Below are 23,298 nucleotides of genomic sequence, written 5' to 3'. Positions count from 1 at the left end.
AATTGGAGCAATTCCCAATTCTGCTGACTCCGGGGATATTCAACATGTTGAACAATCTTGATTACCCCACCCTGACCCCAAAAATGGTCGGAATCGGCAAGTCAAGGATTTTTTTTACATGTTGGATTTCCAAGCTGCGCCAATCATAGATAGCCACCGATCTGCGGAACGGATCACGGATCGGGTCAGATGGGCAGAACAAAGACTCTGGACCGATGTAGATGTATTGGCCCGCATTGAACAAGGGCAGTCTATTAGGCCACACTGTGGGCAAAGTGGTTTGCATTGCTGCCTTACAGCTGAATTTCTGAGTGGAGTTTGTATGTTTTTTTATCCATGTCTGCAATGAGTTTCCACCCACACTGCAAAAACATAATATTTCAATAATCACAACCAAAAAAAAAAAATAAACCCTAGTCTGTTTGGGTTACCCACGTAATAGGAAATATAAATGGAATTCACAGCAATTCAGATCCACCAGGGCAGGGACTGATGTGAATGACTGACATATTGTCTGTAAAGCGCTGCGTAATATGTACTGTATGTGCGATATAAATGAATGTTAGTGACTCGGCAGCTGAACACCTGGAGGCTACCTGCAAATGTAAATTCATGACTGTAGCTCCAGTTCAAGGTGAATGTTGCAGTTACTCCGGAACGCTGCCAAACCGTCCTTTACCCTTGGGAAGTGTAATGTTATGAAGGGAAAAACTGCTTTGTAGGTTTGTGTTTTCCTGTGTTCCTATTTCCTAAGTGCCTGAGGGGCCTTTCAGTGCGAGTGTTCTACAGCCCCCACCTCAGCCCTCTCCTGCTCCCCTCAGGCCGCATGTTACACGTGTGGAGGCCAATAGTGTAAAGAGTTACATTTCCTGAGAGTGCTCCCGTGGGACGTGTGATATAATCTCACTCTGTACCAGGCGTAGATGGAGACGCAGCTCCTGGGATTGTGTCAGGGAGCGATCAACGTGCAGTTTACAGGAACGTGGGATGTCATAGGCCAGGCAGGATGAAAAATGGGGACTGCTGCAATCCTGGCTGTGGTGGTGTGAAATCACTGGGGTGTGTGTGGATGTGGTTATGGACTATTACATGTTATCTTATGGTATTAGGGCAGAGATACACAGGTGGGACTGCCAGGCTACACAAAATACAGGGCCTGATTCAGACCTGGTCGTTAAGCTGCGCTCGCTCACTAGGGGAGATAATCGCACATCTGCGCATGCGTCACAGTGCGCGTGCGCAAGCCAGTCACTGCGATCGGGAATCGTTTGCTCGTTGTACACAGACTGGACGCTACTTTGAGTGACAGTGCAATTTGTGGATGGTAACGGGAAGGTGCTTGTGAACAGGGGAGCGGATATGTGAACGCAGGCGTGTCTGAGCTTCAATACGGAGTTTAATGGGTGTGCATAATTAGCAAAGTAGCGCCATTGAACACGTCACTTGGTTGTTGTTTTGCCTGAACTGATCGCAGTGATTGCGGCGGGGTAGGGCCTACCTCAAGGGCTGCGAACTGCCCCGATGGCTCTCGATGTTACCGATGACACTTCCTGGAGATGACGTGGGTTAAGAATGAAAAGTGGGCATCTTTGAACACCAGCGTGTGCTCACTGCCATCGCTCTCTAAGACATAGAGGCCGTCCTTAAGCCAGACAATGCGATTGCGGGATTTGCATACCCGGCTCCTTTTGGCAACGAGCAAGCGCAGCTTAGCGACCGGGTCTGGATCAGGCCCACAGTGTGGCAGCGCAATGAAACGCACCTGGAACCCCCCGAAATGCATAGCGTTTTTTTTTTTAACTTCTAAATTTTCCCACAATTGGGAGTATGGAATAATAGAAAGGCTCGGGGGTTAGACATGGGGACAGTCTGATGTTTTTTGTTACATTAGTTAAAAATAAGATTAGTTGCCTTTTATTATCCTGCAATTGCATATTCATTAATAGCACATACTCACTGTGAGGCCATCAGTCGATGGGGGAGATGTATCAAACCTAATGGTGCATACACACGGTCAGATTTGTCAGATGAACAATTGAACGATTTTAATAAAGATTTGAACGATTTCTGACTGCATTAAAATGAATGGAATCGTCCAAGTCTGACTGCAAACACATCAGATGTCAGATATCGTTATCTGACCATCGGGAACGCGCATCGTTCATTGTCCATCGTTCAGGCATGTCAGATATGTCAGATTTTCCTTCAGATATGAACGATTGAACGATTTTTTTAAATCATTATCGTTCATATCTGAAGAAAAATCTGATCGTGTGTATGCACCATTAGAGAGAGATAAAATGGAGAAGTTGCCCCTAGCAACCAGCCAGCTTCTATCTGTTATTTTATAGACTGTGCTAGATGAATTATATTTAGAAGCTAACTGGTTGCTATGGGGGGAGATAGTTAAATCCCGACAGCCGGAATGCAGGCGCTCACAATGGCGGCGCCGGAACCCCGATGTTAAGTAGCGGGGTTAGGGGGAGGGTTAGGGTTAGATACTAGGTGGGAGGTTAGGTTTAAGGTGCGGCGAGGGAGAGTTAGGGGTAAGGTTAGGATACTTACCGACGGGTATCAGTATCCTAACCCTGTCGGGATGCCAGCGTTGGGTTTCTGACCGCCGGGATCCCGAGCCCCGGCATCCAGTACCCAACTTGCTATGGGAACTACTTAACTTTATCTCTCTCTAAGGTTTGATACATCTCCCCCTACCTGTTTATATGACTTTAAAGTCCCAGATATGTCACTACATACAGGAACTTCCATTGAGGTGAGCATGGAGCATCACTTGCCCGGTACACAATGATACCTTTTACGAACTGTGTCTGGCACCATATTACATCAAATATCTAAATTCGGGACATTGGTTACTGAATAATGGAGCTTGTTTCAGTGCTTACAGGAGAAGGATTGTTCAAGCAGAGGACGGCGGCCATGCTGGGTTATGCACGTTACCCTATATTCAGCAGCTTGGTCACTGGTAGATTAGATTCCTCCATGTCATCACCTGTTACATTGTACATCCTGGTCATATCTATCTGCAGGAGGTGAGGTGTGCATTAACCCTTCCATTGCTGACCTCGGTGTAAATGCACTGCATGGAAGCACAGTGGGGGGGATCTCTCCTAGCACTGCGCGGAGGCAGGAAAAGAAGTGGGAAAGCCTCTGGTACTAAGAAGGTGCTCTCTGAGCAGTGTATCCGTCTATGAATGTGAACGATCAGTTTCAAGTCCTGTTCTCTCCACTTGTAACTTTGACTTGTTTTAGGGGTTTTCTTGCAGCCAGACAAACCTCCAGACTCGCCCCATGAAGAGCCTCACATTTGCTTTGTATGGGCCCCGTCTGCTGCTTTCTTGGGGATGCATCCAGTAGGAAATGTACTTTTATTACATTAATGAGCGGCATCTCTATGCCGGACCTTCCTTTGCTGGTGGTTTGTGCTGTTCATCATGGTGTTTATTTTTACTCTGGGCCTGATTCAGAGCCGCTCGTAAGCGGCCGCTCGTTCGCTCCGAGCATGCGTATGGGTCGCAATGCGCATGCGCCAACCAGTCATTGCGGTCGGAAGTCGAGCGCTCGCAAAATAGCGAGTGCCTGCTAATTTGAGTGACAGGATGAGGCGTTTGTGGGTGGTAACAGGTGAAGGTGCTTGAAAATGGGGAGTGGTGATCCGAACGCAGGCGTGCCAAATGGTCAAAACGGGCGTTTTAAGGGTGTGCATAATTAACAAAGCAGCGTCATCGACCACGTCACTTGGTTGTTTCTTAGCCTGAACTGTTCGCATGATTGCGTTAGGAAATTCCAACCACAAGCACTGCGAGCAGTTCAGACGCCTTTCGATGTACTCGATTAATCAAATAAATAGCGGAGATGACGTAGGATGCGAGCGGCCAGGGTGCGTCTTTACAAAATAGCGAGCGCATGTTTCGTTCGCTCGCTCAGACATAGAGGCGTCAACAGACCGCAAAGAGTGAGCGCTCAATTTAAATAACCGGCCCCTTTTTCTGAACGAGCAAGCGCAAATAGCGTCCGGCTCTGAATCAGGCCCACTGTCCTTTCCTGTGGGGTTCTGCAATGATGGCCTGGCACCTCAGCCCGGCCCTATAGAAAGGGGGGTTAGTGTTCAGGAAAGATCTAGGTGATTCCTGCCCTCTGTCTTCTGCTTCTCATACTAATGTCCTACTCATCCTCAGATGGTTTGTAGACTGGACCCGTTATTGCAGTGCTGTTGTGTTTTCTGTCTCATGATTCCCGTTGATGGAGGTAGCACATCATAATTGTTCCATTACAAAGCATCTTTTCTACTTACCCTGCAGCGAGAGAGGAGAACGTGGCCACATTCCGCGGTTCTGAGTATTTATGCTACGACCTGTCCCAGAATCCAATCCAGAGCAGCAGCGATGAAATCACCTTGTCCTTCAAGACCCGACAGAGAAATGGGCTCATCCTCCACACCGGCAAATCCGCAGACTACGTCAACCTGGCGCTGAAGGGCGGCGCCGTCTCGCTGGTCATCAATCTGGGCTCCGGTGCCTTTGAGGCCATCGTGGAGCCATCCAACGACAAGTTCAACGATAACGAATGGCATGACGTGAAGGTGACTCGGAACCTGCGCCAGGTAAGAGCGTTTCGCCATTGGCGGCTCCTTCAGGTGGGTGTGACAATCCCAGCTAGGAATGAGGGGTGGAGCCCAGTAGGAATACAGGTTCATTTATGGTTCATGTAGGATTTTCCTTCGTTGTTTTTAGCATTTCTATAATCACAACACAAAGTGGTGTTTCTGTCTGCGAGATAATAACCGACTCCGCCATGCTGGTATATAAATGCGCTTGCGTAAGACATACGTTGGTTGTGCATAAAACATTGGGTAACACACATATATATTTACACAACAGCATATTTATTGTTGTATTATTGGTACACGGCTTATTATTGAATGCAGCAGACTTAAAACTTGCATTCGTTTCTCTAGCGATTCCGCAGATAAAACACATGTAAATACAACAACACACACACAGGCGGCAGGAATCCAGATAATCTACAGCGTGCTCAGCAGAGAACTGCTCCGGGAATAAATATGGAACAAGACAGCTCCATCTGATTTGTCCCATCGCTTGTACCAACCTGATAAGGGGATATCGCCCACCAGCCCTTGCGCTCCTGAGCTCCCTGTAGCCATTCACAGTCCATCATACAAAAAGTATCAAGCAGAGCTAATGTCAAACGACACACGTTTAACCCCGACACAGTTGCAGCTTGTCAGCAGCGTCCCTCCTACAAAAACATCCACAACATTATCTAAGCGGCAGAGCAGGAACTGCAAATAAAACAATTGTTTGCGGAGACAGAAAATGACGGCCGTCACGGAGCACTTAGTGTGGGGGGGGATTGACGTTGTGTTGGTTTCTTGCCCTGTGTTTGATGATGAAGAATCTCTGTGCTGCGGTGACTCGTATTTGGAACGCACCGCTCGCAGGACGGGGGGCCGTAAGTATGACACGTAAGGGAACGTGTGGATGTGTGACGAGGAAAGTTTCCAGTAATTGGGTTCCGTGTGCGAGTGGGGGGCGCGAGAGCGGTGTGCCTAGGACGAGGGGAGGGAGAATGGAGTTTATTCTTTTGAAACTATAACCCCAAATCATTCATGTAATGTTTCATTGCTACTAACCGGCTCCTTTCCAGAGTGTACTAACACCCTCTAACTGATCATCTATATCTGTTCTCTTTTATTTTGAATTTATTTTCCGTTTTGGATTTGACGACCCTTCTGTTCACAGTTTATTCAATTTGCTTTTTTCCCCACTTTTCCGCAAAGCACTCAGGCATTGGACACGCTATGGTAAACAAACTACATTGTCTGGTAGATATCATTCTTATTTGTCTTAATTAATTTGCTGGATTTGCGGTGTGGTTTTTCCTTTCTCTCTTTTTTCTTGACACATTCAATGTTTCCTCTAATTCCACTCCCCCCCGTCCGCCATGGAATAAATAAATATTCTGTCTGTGCTATACACCGGTATAGATACAGGACTGATATATATTATGTATTAAACCCCTCCCTGAACATTTCATGTTCCATCAGTCCAACACAGCCATCTGTGGCCCCCCCACCCCATACGTCCCCCAACTCATGACATTTGTTTTTTTTCTGGTCCCCATCTATATATTTGTGGCCATGTCTGGCGGTTCCAAGGCCTATGGCAGGTCTCAGACTCCTGGAAAAAGCGGTGGTGGTCTGGGCCAAGAGCTGCGTTTCTCACTCTGCATGTCTTTGTGTCTACATGGTCTCCGGAAGGCTGGAGTGCTGACGTAGGCTGGGGGAAACATATGGTTTGGGGGGTTTTAAAGGGGGTCAGTTATGTTTTATTTTTCTGTTTTTTGTGATTTTTTTCACTATTAGTGGCCTTTCTGCGTCCCTATATTCAGCAGCACAGCAATAGCGCATCCTTCCCCAACCTTTACCCAAAAACATTTTTACCTCCAGAAATACTTTTACTTACATTTTTCTGCTGCAGTTAATTCATATTCCTGATGGAAATGATAATATATGGTCTGTATGGGTTAGGTACGGGATGCCGGCGGTCAGCATCCCAACAGGGTTAGGATACAGACACCTGTCGGTAAGTATCCTAACCCTCCCTCCCCGCACACTAAACCTAACCTCCCCCCCTAGTGCCTAAACCTAACCTACCCGCAGTGCCTAACCCTAACCTCCCCCCTAGTGCCTAACCCGAACCTCCCCCCCTAGTGCCTAAACCTAACCTCCCCGCAGTGCATAACCCTAACCCTCCCCTCTCTAGTGCTTAACCCTAACCTCCCCCCCCTAGTGCTTAACCCTAACCTCCCCCTCTAGTGCCTAACCCTAACTTCCCCCCCTAGTGCCTAACCCAAACCTCCCCCTCTAGTGCCTAACCCTAACCTCCCGCAGTGCATAAACCTAACCTCCCCCCTAGTGCCTAACCCTAATCTCCCCCTCTAGTGCCTAACCCCTAACCCTCCCTCTAGTGCCTAACCCTAATCTCTCCCTCTAGTGCCTAACCCTAACCCTCCCCCTCTAGTGCCTAACCCTAACCCTCCCCCTCTAGTGCCTAACCCTAACCCTCCCCCTCTAGTGCCTTACCCTAACCTCCCCCCTAGTGCCTAACCCTAACCTCCCCCCTAGTGCCTAAACATAGCCACCTCCGCTAGTGCCTAACCCTAATCTCCCCGCAGTGCATAAACCTAACCTCCCCGCAGTGTATAAACCTAACCTCCCCGCAGTGCATAAACCTAACCTCCCCCCTAGTGCCTAACCCTAACCTCCCCCTAGTGCCTAACTCTAGCCTCCCCCTAGTGCTTAACCCTAACCTCCCCCCTAGTGCTTAACCCTAGCCTCCCCCCTAGTGCCTAACCCTAACCTCCCCCCTAGTGCCTAACCCTAACCTCCCCCCTAGTACCTAAACCTAACCTCCCCCTAGTGCCTAACCCTAACCTCCCCCTTAGTGCCTAACCCTAACCTTCCCCTCTTGTGCCTAGCCCTAACCTCCCCCTTAGTGCCTAACCCTAACCTCCCCCCTAGTGCCTAAACATGACCACCTCCGCTAGTGCCTAACCCTAATCTCCCCGCAGTGCATAAACCTAACCTCCCCGCAGTGCATAAACCTAACCTCCCCGCAGTGCATAAACCTAACCTCCCCCCTAGTGCCTAACCCTAACCTCCCCCTAGTGCCTAACTCTAGCCTCCCCCTAGTGCTTAACCCTAACCTCCCCCCTAGTGCCTAACCCTAACCTCCCCCCTAGTGCCTAACCCTAACCTCCCCCCTAGTACCTAAACCTAACCTCCCCCTAGTGCCTAACCCTAACCTCCCCCTCTAGTGCCTAACCCTAACCTCCCCCTTAGTGCCTAACCCTAACCTCCCCCCTAGTACCTAAACCTAACCTCCCCCCTAGTACCTAAACCTAACCTCCCCCTAGTGCTTAACCCTAACCTCCCCCCTAGTGCCTAACCCTAACCTCCCCCCTAGTGCCTAACCCTAACCTCCCCCCTAGTACCTAAACCTAACCTCCCCCTAGTGCCTAACCCTAACCTCCCCCTCTAGTGCCTAACCCTAACCTCCCCCTTAGTGCCTAACCCTAACCTCCCCCTCTTGTGCCTAGCCCTAACCTCCCCCTTAGTGCCTAACCCTAACCTCCCCCTTAGTGCCTTACCCTAACCTCCCCCTTAGTGCTTAACCCTAAACTCCCCCTTAGTGCCTAACCCTAACCTCCCCCTTAGTGCCTAGCCCTAACCTCCCCCTTAGTGCCTAGCCCTAACCTCCCCCTTAGTGCCTAGCCCTAACCTCCCCCTTAGTGCCTAACCCTAACCTCCCCCTTAGTGCCTAACCCTAACCTCCCCCCTAGTGCCTAACCCTAACCTCCCCCTAAGTGCCTAACCCTAACCTCTCCCCTAGTGCCTAACCCTAACCTCCCCCTAAGTGCCTAACCCTTACCCTCCCCACTTGTGCCTAACCCTAACCTCTCCCCTAGTGTCTAACCCTTACCCTCCCCACTTGTGCCTAACCCTAACCTCCCCCCTAGTGCCTAACCTTAATTTCCCTCTAGTGTATAGCCCTAACCTCCCTCTAGTGCCTAACCCTAACCTCCCCCCTAGTGCCTAACCCTAACCTCCCCCCTAGTGCCTAACCCTAACCTCCCTCTAGTGCCTAACCCTAACCTCCCTCTAGTGCCTAACCCTAACCTCCCCCCTAGTGCCTAACCCTAACCTCCCCCCTAGTGCCTAAACCTAACCTCCCCCTAGTGCCTAACCCTAACCTCCCCCTCTAGTGCCTAACCCTAACCTCCCACTTAGTGCCTAACCCTAACCTCCCCCATAGTGCCTAATCCTAACCTCCCCCTCTAGTGCCTAGCCCTAACCTCCCCCTTAGTTCCTAACCCTAACCTCCCCCTCTAGTGCTTAGCCCTAACCTCCCCCTTAGTGCCTAACCCTAATCTCCCCCTCTTGTGCCTAGTCCTAACCTCCCCCTTAGTGCCTAACCCTAACCTCCCCCCTAGTGCCTAACCCTAACCTCCCCCTTAGTGCCTAACCTCCCCCCTAGTGCCTAACCCTAACCTCCCCCTCTTGTGCCTAGCCCTAACCTCCCCCTTAGTGCCTAACCCTAACCTCCCCCCCTAGTGCCTAACCCTAACCTCCCCCTTAGTGCCTAACCTCCCCCCTAGTGCCTAACCCTAACCTCCCCCTCTAGTGCCTAACCCTAACCCTCCCCCCTAGTGCCTAACCCTAACCCTCCCCACTTGTACCTAACTCTCCCCCTAACCCCAATACTTACCGTCGGGATGCCGGCACCGGGATTTCAACTACTATACCTCCCGTTCTGTACATGCTATAAGCATGTGCACCTCCTTTGCCTGTTCTCTGTCTTTTTATTTGGGCCTGTGCTCCTGACTATGCCCCTCTCACCATTTGCCACTAGACTACACCCCAAGATGATTTTATTTCTATTCTGAGAGGGCAATCAGACATAAATACATGATTAGGAGGCCTCTGAGAAGCGATGAGAAGTTTAGGAGATAGTGGCCTGATTCAGCTTGGATCGCAGTCGCTGATACGCACGCAACCGGCCAATTGTTACATTCTGCGCATGCATATGCATCACAGTGTAGGTGCGCAAACTAGCCATTGCGACCCATCGCAGCGTGATTGACAGGAAGTGCCGTTTGTGGGTGGTAACGGGGTGGGGGTTGGCTGAATGCAGGTGTGCCATTGCGGTTGAATGCCGTTGTAGGGGCGTGCATAAATTATCCACTGCGATGACATCCGCAGCCTGAGGACGCATAGCGTGCGTTGTTGTTAGCAATTTCTGAGTAAGGTCAGGGCTTGTGCGTGAGGCTGCGATGGTACTCGATTGTACTGATGTTTTCGCTGTCCTGCTAAACATTACGGATGTGTATAAGGTAAACTGGGCATTCTTATGTTACTATCGCAGTTGATTTGCGTGCGTATTAGCAGCTGTGATCGCAATGGCGATCCTTACTGAATCAGGCCCAGAGTGCGAAACAATAGTATTCCGCTGAATGGTTAACTCTTCAGGCAGACTGTGCAATAGACTGTCATAGAGAAAAGTTTATTATTGGCCGTTTAGATCGAAATTTTTAGATCAAAATTTTCATTGCCGGGGTCTGTTTAAATGGAATATTGTATGAAATACACCCAATTTCTTAGTACATAAAGGATCATTAAATTAATGACTTGTCGTTCCATAGTCATGATGGATACTGATTCCTTGATACGGTCAAGGTTCTGACCCCTGGAAGTGTCTGAGTTGTGGCTCAATGTATCTTTATTCCTGCCTTATGGGCCAGGCGGAACTCCTGTAGTCACTGAGGAACTGAGTTCTGGTGGGCCAAACCAACAGACATTTCCTGAGGTCCTACTTTTTCTCCTTTGACATGAGGATCTAGGAATAGAATGACACACTAAAACCAATTTTCACACTTGAACCATATTTACCGCCATTACTCTTTTTCAAACCATACGCCTGAATCCTCAGCCAATCAGCACTCCAGCCTCCCCCTTGTCAGTTCATCCCTTCCCCTCTCTAACAGACTAATCTGGTAACTCATCCCCATCATGTGTCATCGCCTGGTTGGATGGTTTAGCAGATGTGGCAAAGGGTAAGACTTGGGGTGAGGTCTTCCAGGGATGTGTGTTTGAGCAGCTCTTCCTTTCTCTCTGGCTTGGGTTGGAATTATTGGGGGAAGGAATGAGGAGACCGTCTTCCCACTCTCTGTGTGTACTCCTTGGTTTCCCATCCTTACTATCCCTTTATTGCTGATGGACTCAGTTGGGTTCAGCAATAATGATAGTTGTAGTTTTCTACATCTTCGTAGCTGTTTTTTTGTGTGGGAGGGCATATTTTTGGTGGTGGTCTGTGAATATGATTGAGGTGGACTAAGGGTTGCTGTGGATGTTTGTGGGATCTATGAACATGTTGCTAAAACTTGCAACCTATTTGCCCCTCTGCCAGTGAAGGGCTTAAAGTTTTCATACCCTGCTGCGGGGATAATTGATGTGAGCATCTGAACACGTGAACCCACCTTGATGGTCTAAACTTGTGTTGGTGGGGTTTAGCTAATGAAGAATACACATATTGCGAGCCAACGTCAGCACATAAACTTCGAGACCTTTGAGGATGAGGCCCTTCTGTGCTACGCATTGGGAAAACTAGGGGATCAGTGTCACATTGCCCTGTGTCCCAATGCTCACCCACATTTTCATTAGGACAGGTTGATTCATTGACAGTGGGATCCCATTGAAACATTACGTTTCTCCTTAAACAATATTCCCTCATACTGAACATCTCCTGATCACTCTCGCTTCTGCTGTTCAAGCATGTCATCTGGAGGTGACACATTGTTCTTCAAGTCATACCTGCACATGTCACTGTAATAATATAGGAGGGTACTGTCACTGTTTTGGTGATGGTCAAGCGAGTTCTGGGTCTTATTAGTAAGTCTTAATGACCTTTCCTGGCTGCTAATGTACTGTAACAGTGTGGCTGTAAGTTTGGCCTCTCTTTTTCGTTGTCAAACTTTGTATTTCTCTGGTAAGGCCATAAACATGAAAGATCACCGATCACGTGTTCAGCTGGCCACATATATACTGTACGTGTGACGCAGCATTTCATATTCTGGAGAGACCCTATGGGGGGGAGGCACATGCTGTGTACTGTCACATACAGCGGCAGTGATATTAAACATCCTTTGATCTTGTGGGGACTCATAAGAGCCTGGGAGCTCCCGTAGTGCAAACAATGTAATGAGCGGTAAGTATCGGTGTTTGAAGGGTTCATTTAAGCAGCATGTTCCTCTTCAGGGGAGGATGTTCTCAAGTTGAACATGAAATGCTCCATTGTTGTGTGGATCAGTAGGGCTGTCCCAGAGGGTCCTGGAGCTGCTGTTCAGTTTCTCCAGCTGGGGAGGATGATGTGAATGGTCATCTAGAACCTAGGCCACATGGTGATAGAAGAAGTGCTTTTACTATGTCACCAAGTCCCAGTGGAGAATCTCGAGCCCCCCTCTGTATAAAGCACTGACAGGAATTACGTTATGTTGCTTTTCCCCATAAGGTGACCATATCGGTGGATGGGATCCTGACCACGACTGGTTATACGCAGGAGGATTACACCATGCTGGGATCAGATGACTTCTTCTATGTAGGGGGCAGCCCCAGCACTGCCGACCTACCAGGGTCTCCTGTCAGCAACAACTTCATGGGCTGTTTGAAAGAGGTAAGTGACCTTCTCAAATTCTGCAACCAGTCCGAAAATTATAGGTGGTTTAGATAGAAGCCAGTCATATTCAGTGAATTCGCTGTGGTTGCTCTTCATTTCTGTATAGTTGTCTATATTTCGATAGTCTCATTGGGGGTGTATGGGTGTAATTTCAGTATATCAGCGGACTTAGGGGTATATTTATTAAATTGAGAGTTTTTAGAAGTGGAGATGTTGCCCATAACAACCAATCAGATTCTAGCTATTATCTTCTAGAAGATGCTAGATAAATGTTAAGTATAATCTGATTGGTGGCTATGGGCAACATCTCCACTTCTAAAACCCCGCCCTTTAGTAACTATACCCCTTAGTCTTTGGAGTTGCCTGGGTTCTGGTGTTCGTACAGTATATCAGGATAGTCTCAGTCATTGTTAATATAGGGGTGTAGTGTAAGTACATCTGGACAGTCTAGGACAGTGTTTGCCAAACTCATTCCTCAGGAAGCACTAACAGTGCATGTTTTCCAGATCTCCTTGGTGTCACGAGTGAAATGATTAGCTCCACCTGTGGATCTTTTAAAATGTGTTAGCCAGTAATGAGTGAACCTGTGCACCTCCTAGGGAAAATGGAATCATGCACTTATAAGATCACATGTGTGCAATGTACTAACATTCTTTTCTCCATCACACCACAATGTCGCCGGCAGCAACACTGCCATACTGATCTGCAGCCGAATTGGCGTGACTGGTTCTGGGTTATTTGGTCGCGGTGGTGGCCGTGGCTGTTAGGCAATGCTGGGGCACATTGAGCCTGTGAGCATATGATTAATAGCTGGATGTGCCATAACTTTATATTGCACCCGCCCGCAGCGCCAGCCACATCTGCTTTCAGCAGCTATTTAAATCTGTTTTAATTCTGCTAATTGCAATACATGTATTCCGATTGCCGACACCTGCAGGGTTTAGAATAATGGGTATTTTTATGTGTTTTTTTTCTCCTGTCTCGTATTCCTCGTGTGTTTAACCCCCGTCTGCTCCTCTGTCATTTCTTTAAAGGAGAACTGTCGTTTTCAAATATTTTTTAGAAATGTGTTAAATATAATTATGGCTGGAAATGTATTTGACAACAACAACAAAAAAAAGGGTTGTTACAATTTGGACTAGATTTAGTGTTTTGTTCTGATCCCTCCTTTTCAGCATAGTCCAAAAATACAAGTTACACGGTTATGGCACATTTTCACTCTACACAACATTTGAAAGCGTTTCATTTAGAGCTTCCTCCCATCTCGTTTCCGTCGCCTTCTCCCAGGACAGGCGGCCATTTTGTGGTCTGAAACCGTAATAATGGAAATTTATGTGGAAGGCGCCACCGTGCACTCAGCAGCTGGGAGCAGTCGTTGGCGACTTTCTTCATTTACTCACTGCGAGGTGTCCAGGTGCGGGGGCGTGACATCACCATTGTGTCACTGTGGCAGCACCCCCAGATATACGATGTCATGATTCGTGGCATCGTGTAAGGGGGGGAGAGAGTGGTCACAATAGCATGATTCAACGTGAATTGCGTCATCCAGAACCTAGGCCGTCCACATCAGTTTGGAAGTATGTGGAATCTGTGAGGTTGGACTACTATCCTGGAGTCCGGGAGAGCTCTCTGAAATTCGGGGAGAGTGGGCAAGTGTGGCTTTGATGAGTGGATGGCTGTGGTTTTAGGGAGGTCACTGGTTCCTAGTGACCTGATAGTGCTGTATTGTCTAGAATTTGATATTCAGTCCACAAAATGGCCGCCTGTAATTTCTCTTTTTATTTCTATAACTGCTATTCTCATGAGGGCTGTATACATTAGTATTTATTTACATTGTGTTTTTAAATGTAAAAAAAAAAAAAGACTTTATAACCATGTGTAATGAACATTTCTCCAATGGGGTTTCTCCATGGGGATGCGATTTTGACAACCGGGATGCCGCCTGCCAGCAGGGCCGAAGCTAGGATATCTGTCACCCGCTGCAAGGCAGCAATTTTGCACCCCCTCCCTTCCCGTACCTGGATTTTGTCCTTGCTCCTCCATAAGGCAGTGCACTACTCAGACGTCCCTGGTATAGTGACTTGCATTATTCCACACACCATAATGCCCATTACACATTATGCCACACACTGTAATGCCTATTACCAAAGTGCCACTTACATATTTGCCCGACACCATTTTATACCCCACAGTAAGGCTTCTAATTACTTTAAAATTACCTGCTCGTTGTCAGAGGTTTTATGCTCATTACCATTTCCATGCTCGTTGCCATGGGGTTACATGCTCGTTGCCATGGGGTTACATGCTCATTGCCATGGGGTTACATGCTTGTTGCCAGGGGGTTTATGCTTGTTGCCATGGGGTTTATGCTCCTTGCCATGGGGTTTATGCTCGTTGCCATGGGGTTTATTGCTTGTTGACAGGGGGGTTTATGTTCATTGCCAGGGGGGTTTATGCTCGTTGCCAGGGCGGTTTATGCTCGTTGCCAGGGGGTTTCACGGGAGAAGATGCAGCCTTCAGCATCTTCTCCCGGCAGCGCCAGCGTTCCCGGTGCCGGGAGCGCTGTGTGCATTGTGCTGGCCTAATAGACACTAGAGGTCCAGTAGGACCTCTAGTATCTGTCACCTCCTTGTCGGCGGCCATTTTTGGATGGCCGTTTTCTGAATCTACAGCCCCCAAGCCACAGCGAGTCAGCTTTTTTTCACCCCCTGCAATCCGGCACCCGGTGCACGCGCACCTCTAGCCACCCCCTAGTTGCGGCCCTGCCTGCCAGAACCCTGGCACCGGAATCCCGACATAACTCTGCAGATGACATCCCAATCGTAAGGATACTGGGTAAAGGTAAGTATCAGCCGCGGGGGGGTGGGGGTGGAAGAGAGTTAGTTTAAGCAGCCCAGCAGGACTTTGGGTTAGGCTGCGGGAGGAGGGAGGTTAGGGTTAGGCTACGGGCATGGGGGGAGTACAGGCACCACCGGAGGGGAGTTAGGGATAGGCACTAAGGGGGGAGCATTAGGCTCCAGGCATATGGGGGTTAGGTACAGGCATCACCGGAGGGGGGGGGTTAGGTTTAGGCACTTACCGGGAGGGTGCGGGGTAGGGAGGGTTAGTATAAGGGTGCAGGAAAGGAGGGTGACAGTTAGGGGTTATATAGGACAGGGTTACATTATTTACTGTTATCCTGTCAGGATTTGAACCATTGGGATGTCGCAGTCAGTGTACTGACAGCCGGCACTCCATCCATCGGTGTTTAATACCGATTCATTTCCATGGCCTGTAATGTTCAGTGAGAGGATAGGCTGCATTCTCAGTGATGTCACTGGTTCCAGTTTAACAGCTTCTACCAAGACATCAATAATGACTTAGCTCATGAAATAGCTGCCTTCGCTGTATGTTGGTGATAGCAACTTGACATAGCTGACTCCTAGGTTCTGGGGAATTTTGTATAAGTATTAATGGTGTGTGCCCTATCTGGTTCTTATTACACATGCTGATTCCTATGCAGGTGTGAATGGGCAATAAATGTGTTGCTGGGGTGCCCCATATTATCATTGGCATGTCCTACAGCCTCTGATAAGAGTCTATAGCAACCAATCAGATTCTACTTATCATTTATCTAGCACGTTCTAGAATATAATAGCTAGATTCTGATTGGTCGCTATGGGCAACATCTCCACTTCTACAAAACCCGCACTTTGGTAAATATACCCCAGTCGGCATGTCAACCATGCAGTTTTGCATAGACGGCTTAACTAATCCTAAACCTAACCCTGAAACTGTAAATCGGCTGTGGATTTTCTCTCTGTCAACAGTGTTGACATTACATCATTGTCGACACTGTGAATGTCAACATGTTGTATGTGGACATTTTGTACATATGCCCTGTTATCTATGTTACAGAGGAATGTATGCACAATGTAATGTGGTTTATACTGCACTGCAGGTCCCTATAATGAGATTCAATGGCGGGTCCCTCTCACCACAGTCCAGTGCTGGCTCTCAGCTGCTGATGTGTCCCCATGGTTCGGCCATGTTCTCAGCCACACTTTCAGTTCTCTGTAGATGATATATTGAATAACGTTTTGTTTCTCTGCTCCAAGTCCAGAACTTTACCATCTCTCTTTGCATGGCAGGTTGTGTATAAGAACAATGATATCCGCCTGGAGCTTTCCCGTCTGGCAAGGATTGGAGACACCAAAATGAAGATCTACGGTGATGTGGTCTTCAAATGTGAGAATGTGGCCACTCTGGACCCCATCAGCTTTGAAAGCCCAGAGGCCTACATCAGTCTCCCCAAATGGAACACCAAGAGGATGGGCTCTATCTCCTTTGACTTCCGCACCACGGAGCCCAATGGCCTCATCCTCTTTACCCACGGGAAGCCACAGGATAGAAAGGACATCAGGAGCCAGAAGAACACAAAGGTAGACTTCTTCGCAGTGGAGCTGCTGGATGGGAATCTCTACCTACTGCTGGACATGGGCTCAGGGACCATCAAGGTGAAAGCCACCAGCAAAAAGGCAAATGACGGCGAGTGGTGCCACGTAGATATCCAGCGCGACGGCAGATCAGGTACGTGTTTCTGTATGTTGAAGTCTATGGGCCCGATTCAGAGGTGTACGCTATTCCGATATTTGTTCAGTTGAATGATTAGCGGCCTACTGCACATACGTCACGGTCGCGCTGCGCAAGTGCCAAGGTACCTTTAGCGATGCTGCTCACAGAGAGTATTTCTTCACAAAGTGGTTGAGAGTCAGGGACTGTTTGAGGGGAGGTAACGAGGAGTGGCGGCAAAAAAATGCAGGCGTGTCCTGTATATTTGCTGGGGGTGTCGGTGCCTGCGCCTGCGATCCCGCACGCAGATAAAATGGTTCCGACAGCTCAGTTCAGACGGCCATTCTGCGTGACCATAGGGCTTCTCAGCTGGCCGACCATCGAATGGGCTTGTGACGGTAACTGCGTATTTGTACGTAGTTGCTTTAATCTGCAAAGCCGCTGGTGGGCGTCTCCATACATTTACACCCGGCTTCAGCATTAGCATATATTCGTACAGCAGCTGCGTGCAGGATCACAGCTCTCTGAATCATGCTCTATGTACCAATGGGGCAGATGCATGAAGCTCTGGGAAGTGATAAAGTGCAGAGTGATAAAGTGCAGAGTGATAAAGTGCAGAGTGATAAAGTGCAGAGTGATAAAGTGCAGAGTGATAAACGACCAGCAAATCAGCTCCTAACTGTCATTTTTCAAACACAGCCTGTAACATGACAGTTGGGAGCTGAGTGGCTGGTCATTTATCACTCTGCACTTTATCACTTTCCAGTGCTTCATACATCTGCCCCAGTAAGCCAGTACTGAATGTGTACTTATATATAACACAGCTAAGTAAACATTTATATAGATCCTAATAAAATAAAATAAATAATTTTGCAATTAGTAACAATTCATGATTCCGGGAAGAGGTCCAGCCCAATGTAAAGTTCCTCCCCATAGAGCTTACAATCTAACATTGTCAATGGCCAGTTTCATGTAAATTGAGCTCAGTGACCACATCCACGGACACACAAAGTCGCACTTCTCAGCCCTCCATTATGTGATCCCGTCGGCAGTTACACGCTGACGCTAATAAATTGTGCAGGGTCAGTGCTCGTAGGGCGTCACGCGGACCGCTTTCATTTCACTTATCGTTGTGTCATATTTGTGCAGTGTTCACAGATCTAAAGATAAAAACTGGAGAAGTTAGATCAATATGTACATGTCTGGTGCAGGAGACGGAAGCGGTTTTTGTACAACACATGGAATCGGCGTGGAGCCTGGCCTAGCTGCCCCTCTTAGTTTGATCAAGCAGCGTAGAGATGAGCTCTCCGGATTCTGACACCGTCCCTGTTGTATTAACCTTTATAATGAAAACGCTCTTGACATTTAAGTTGAGCGGAGATCGCTGCCTCTCAGTCATTAAGATTGATTGAATTATCCCTGCACAACAAGGGTCTGTAAATACCCCAAAGACGTTACACTTATATTGCATTATACAAGGGTAGACGCCCCAGAGCTGTCTCCTCCTTCCTCCCTGAGTTTTGTGTGTGGGTACAGCATTAATCACCCCCACACTAACTGCAGCAAATATCATAGGCAGCTAGTACAAACACCCCCAACTGCATCTTCTGTTTGAGAAGGGTTTTATATTAACCAACACTGAGTTATGCACCAACCCCCCTGTAATATACACCCCTGCATCCTTACAGCTCACTGCTGGAGTCATGAACCTGAGGAGAGAGGGGTAAATCATAGAAGCAGAGGGTAAGCCGCAGGATACATTTCCATCAGGCTGGGTGGGGGTCCCCTGACGCTCGCGTACTCAGAGGTCTATAGTGTGTGTTTGATATGAGAAATAATAGAGTGAGGTCCTGTAACCTGCGGCGTTTTCTCCCCACCAGTAACAATAAAAGCACTGGCAGCGATTAAGTCATTAACACTAATTGCGCCAGTTAGATGTTTGGAATATTATAGGGAGTTTGAGAAAAGGATGAGGGGCGAGGGGGGTGCTGTGCTTTTTTTGACCGTGACTATTTTTAGGACAAGATTTTCATTGAGTCCAGTGATGCTAAATTACTAAACATTTTCCAATAAATTGCAAAAAAAGTATGTACAATAATGGACAGTTCTAACCGTGTTGAAGAGGCAGTTTGTATATACTGTACCGCGTAGAGTATATACTGTACCACGTAGGGTATATACTGTGCCACGTAGAGTATATACTGTACCACGTAGGGTATATACTGTGCCACGTAGGGTATATACTGTGCCACGTAGAGTATATACTGTACCACGTAGGGTATATACTGTACCACGTAGAGTATATACTGTACCACGTAGGGTATATACTGTACCACGTAGAGTATATACTGTACCACGTAGGGTATATACTGTGCCACGTAGAGTATATACTGTACCACATAGAGTATATACTGTACCACGTAGGGTATATACTGTACCATGTAGAGTATATACTGTACCACGTAGGGTATATACTGTACCACGTAGAGTATATACTGTACCACGACTGGTTTGTACAGGTTTATTCTCTTACTCCAAATCTTGTCCTCAGTGTCCATACATTATGCAGGGAGCAATGAGGAGATGTATGACTCTAGCACCCCTATGGGAGACATTTTGGAGCATGCACCCCCCCAAACTAGCTATGGCTTCATTAGCTGAGTGCAGATACCCGTTCTGCGCTTGTTCCAGGAAGGGTCCTGCGCGATTGTACGCAGAGTGGCAGTGATTGGCAGTCTGCTGCCATTTGGGGGCGGGAAGGGGGCAGTGACGGACTCCGTTCTCGGAAAAGGAGGTGTGTCGCCACCGTTGGGGGGAGGGAAGAGGCCAGGATCTCTGTCGGTAGATGGAGATTTCCTGGCCTCTTTTGCACACTGGCGACCCCATGGTCACTCAGCCGGCCCAGGATTACGCAGATGATCACTCTCATCATTAATGTATGCAGGGAGCGTGATGCTGCCTGCAGCATTAATATCATTGCAAGGGTAGAATTGCAAAGCTGCTTGTGTGCAGCTTTGCAATTCCGTATTCTGCTGAATCAGGCCCTATATCCATAATTAAACGCACACATTGACCCCCACAGGAAAAAAAACACACACATTGGCCGCCGCAGGGAATGACACAAACACATTATCTCTCACAGGGAAAACACACACGTACATTTACCCCCACAGGGCAAAAATAAGACACATTGATTCAGTGATTGCCCCCAAAGGAAAATAAAACACACATTGATTCATTGCCCCCACAGGAAAAAACAATAGATTGATTCATCGCCACCACAGCATACTTACCTACTCTCCCAAATGATCAGGAGGCTCCCGAAAATTGGGCGGGGCTCCTGGCTGCCCAGAAGAGTGGGCAAGTCTCCCAGAGCCGGCTGCCACCCTCCCCCTGCTGATCGGGGGTGAAGTGGGCTGTCCGGGCGGCAGATGATGCTATTTGCGCTTTAATTGAATCGTCGTAGCCACGCCCCCCACGGTGAATCTGCACTAAACGGGCTCAAAGCTATTGTAAGCGTCTGTATGGTTTTAGTAGCCTAACCGTCAGGTTATGTTCATTTATTGTTTTGTTAACAGTTAGAATATTTATTGTTTGTGGTATCATTTGTCAGCAGTTAGAATGTAGGCATTCAGATTGTCAGCCTGTCAAATGTCAACACCGACATAATGTCGACAGGAGAATTTCCCATTTTCTTTTATTTTAATCCTAACCCTAATTGCAGCCTAACCCTAACACTAAAATACGGTGTAGACATTGTGTCTGTCGACATTGTGAGTGTCGACATGTTTAAATACCTTTGCTTTGTCACCCAAGCTTCCCTTGTATATGTCAGCTGTTCGAGAACAGGTTCAGTTTCTTATCCAGAACACACGGAAATCAACTCGCCTGATTATATAAAATCTATGACTGAAAAGCACAGAGGGCAGCAGATTGATTATAATCATTAAATCGATATCGATAAGTTGAAGTCATCTGAAGGTGCAAAATCCATCTATTTTATTGTTCTTGTGTTGATGCTTTTCGTCTGGGTGTCGCAATAACAGGTTTTATACAGAATTATCTTGGTGGTTGATAAGGAGTTTTTGTATATTAATTTCCTTTCCATTTTTTTTCTCACAGGAACCATCTCTGTCAACAGCAAGCGCAGTCCGTTCACCGCCAGCGGGGAAAGTGAGATCCTGGACTTAGAAGGGGACATGTATTTAGGGGGCCTTCCAGAAAACCGCGCCGGGCTCATATTGCCCACCGAGTTGTGGACCGCCATGCTGAATTATGGTTATGTGGGGTGCATACGTGACCTATTCATTGACGGACGCAGTAAGAATATTCGGCAGCTGGCAGAGGCGCAGAACGCAGCAGGGGTGAAATCCTCCTGTTCCCGGATGAGTGGCAAACAGTGCGATAGTTACCCCTGTAAGAACAACGCTGCCTGCAGAGATGGCTGGAACCGATATGTGTGTGACTGCACTGGCACCGGGCACTGGGGCAGAACATGTGAAAGAGGTGGGTTCTTGTAAAAGGAAATGTGGCCACTGAGATTACAATCATGTATCATAAACCCTGAGAGACAACTATTGATATTATCTCTATTCTGTCCTGAAACTCTGCTTATGGAGGCAGGCAAAATATTAACTGCTGGCTGGGCTGTACTGTCCAGGTATGGAGACACAGAGTGTTTTGGGCTGTGCTGTCCAGGTATGGAGACACAGAGTGTTTTGGGCTGTACTGTCCAGGTATGGAGACACAGCGTGTTGGGCTGTACTGTCCAGGTATGGAGACACAGAGTGTTGGGCTGTACTGTCTAGGTAAGGAGACACAGAGTGTTGGGCTGTACTGTCTAGGTAAGGAGACACAGAGTGTTGGGCTGTACTGTCCAGGTATGGAGACACAGAGTGTTGGGCTGTACTGTCTAGGTAAGGAGACACAGAGTGTTGGTCTGTACTGTCTAGGTAAGGAGACACACCGAGTTGGGCTGTACTGTCCAGGTGAGGAGATCACACAGAGAGTTAGTCTGAACTGTCCAGGTGAGGAGATTACAGAGTGATAGTCTGTACTATCCAGGTGAGGAGATCACACCGAGTTGGGCTGTACTGTCTAGGTAAGGAGACACACCAAGTTGGGCTGTACTGTCTAGGTAAGGAGACACACCGAGTTGGGCTGTACTGTCTAGGTGAAGAGACACAGAGAGTTAGTCTGTACTGTCCAGGTGAGGAGATCACACAGAAAGTTAGTCTGAACTGTCCATGTGAGGAGATTACAGAGTGATAGTCTGTACTATCCAGGTGAGGAGATTAGAGTGTTGGGCTGTACTGACCAGGTGAGGAGATCACACGGTGTTAGTCTGTACTGTCCAGGTGAGGAGATCACAGAGTGTTGGGCTGTACTGCCCAGGTGAAGAGATCATACAGTGTTAGTCTGTACTGTACAGGTGAGGAGATCACAGTGTTGGGCTGTACTGACCAGATGAGGAGATCATACAGTGTTAGTCTGTACTGTCCAGGTGAGGAGATCACAGAGTGTTGGGCTGTACTGACCAGGTGAGATCACAGAGTGTTGGGCTGTACTGACCAGGTGAGATCACAGAGTGTTGGGCTGTACTGACCAGGTGAGGAGATCATACAGTGTTAGTCTGTACTGTCCAGGTGAGGAGATCACAGAGTGTTGGGCTGTACTGTCCAGGTGAGGAGATCACAGAGTGTTGGGCTGTACTGACCAGGTGAGATCACAGTGTTGGGCTGTACTGACCAGGTGAGGAGATCATACAGTGTTAGTCTGTACTGTCCAGGTGAGGAGATCACAGAGTGTTGGGCTGTACTGACCAGGTGAGATCACAGAGTGTTGGGCTGTACTGACCAGGTGAGGAGATCATACAGTGTTAGTCTGTACTGACCAGGTGAGGAGATCACACAGTGTTGGGCTGTACTGACCAGGTGAGGAGATCACACAGTGTTAGTCTGTACTGTCCAGGTGAGGAGATCATAGAGAGCAGAGCTGCTATTAGATTCACTATAGGTATTTGTTTTGTGTTACAGCAGTCGGAAGTCAGGTACCCAGAATGTGTAGATGGAACACTAAACCTTCATATCTCAATATATAGAAATCTCTTGAACATGACACATTTTCTAGACATATCACTAGTGTCTGGTAGATTTTAAATATTCAGGTTTAGATAATGCAGTAATAATATTTTATTCTCTATTTCATTATATTTCCGACATATGTATACATCTGATCTTGTGCTTATAGCTCTGTTTCCAGAGCTGCAGATATGAGAGGATAACTTCACCTCCTTGTTGTGTTGGTGAGATATAACATACATGTCTATAGTATGTATGAATGTTTATATATGCATGCTAATTCATAGTAACGGTATGTTATCAGTGTTTGTATGTGTCCGTGTCCTCTCCTAGACTATATTATTATAACTGTGGTCTTGAGGTCCATTCTTGGCCCGTTTATAGACATTGATGTCCAT

At 47.7% G+C, this 23,298-nt stretch overlaps 1 protein-coding gene across 28 annotated transcripts in view; it reads left to right on the top strand.

Annotated features, from left to right (window-relative positions):
* Positions 1 to 23,298, top strand: part of NRXN3 (neurexin 3) — a 637,781-nt gene that overhangs the window by 160,344 nt on the left and 454,139 nt on the right. For 15 of the 28 annotated variants that reach the window (XR_015874808.1, XR_015874807.1, XM_088460857.1 and 12 more), the window contains 5 exons: positions 4,317 to 4,618; positions 5,816 to 5,860; positions 12,105 to 12,266; positions 16,400 to 16,838; positions 20,943 to 21,326. Coding sequence is in view for 25 of the 28 variants with exons in the window: in XM_088460857.1 (XP_088316983.1) it covers positions 4,317 to 4,618; positions 5,816 to 5,860; positions 12,105 to 12,266; positions 16,400 to 16,838; positions 20,943 to 21,326 (1,332 nt within the window). In the remaining 3 variants the exon portion in view is untranslated. The remainder of the gene's footprint in view (positions 1 to 4,316; positions 4,619 to 5,815; positions 5,861 to 12,104; positions 12,267 to 16,399; positions 16,839 to 20,942; positions 21,327 to 23,298) is intronic. The other 13 variants (XR_015874809.1, XM_088460858.1, XM_088460848.1 and 10 more) reach the window with 2 other exon arrangements.

This window comes from Taudactylus pleione, unplaced genomic scaffold (assembly GCF_031769625.1).
Source record: "Taudactylus pleione unplaced genomic scaffold, aTauple2 ptg000987l, whole genome shotgun sequence".
In the NCBI taxonomy this organism is placed as follows: domain Eukaryota; kingdom Metazoa; phylum Chordata; class Amphibia; order Anura; family Myobatrachidae; genus Taudactylus; species Taudactylus pleione.
Note: the sequence above shows the minus strand (reverse complement) of the source record. Positions and strands in the feature narration are given on the sequence as shown.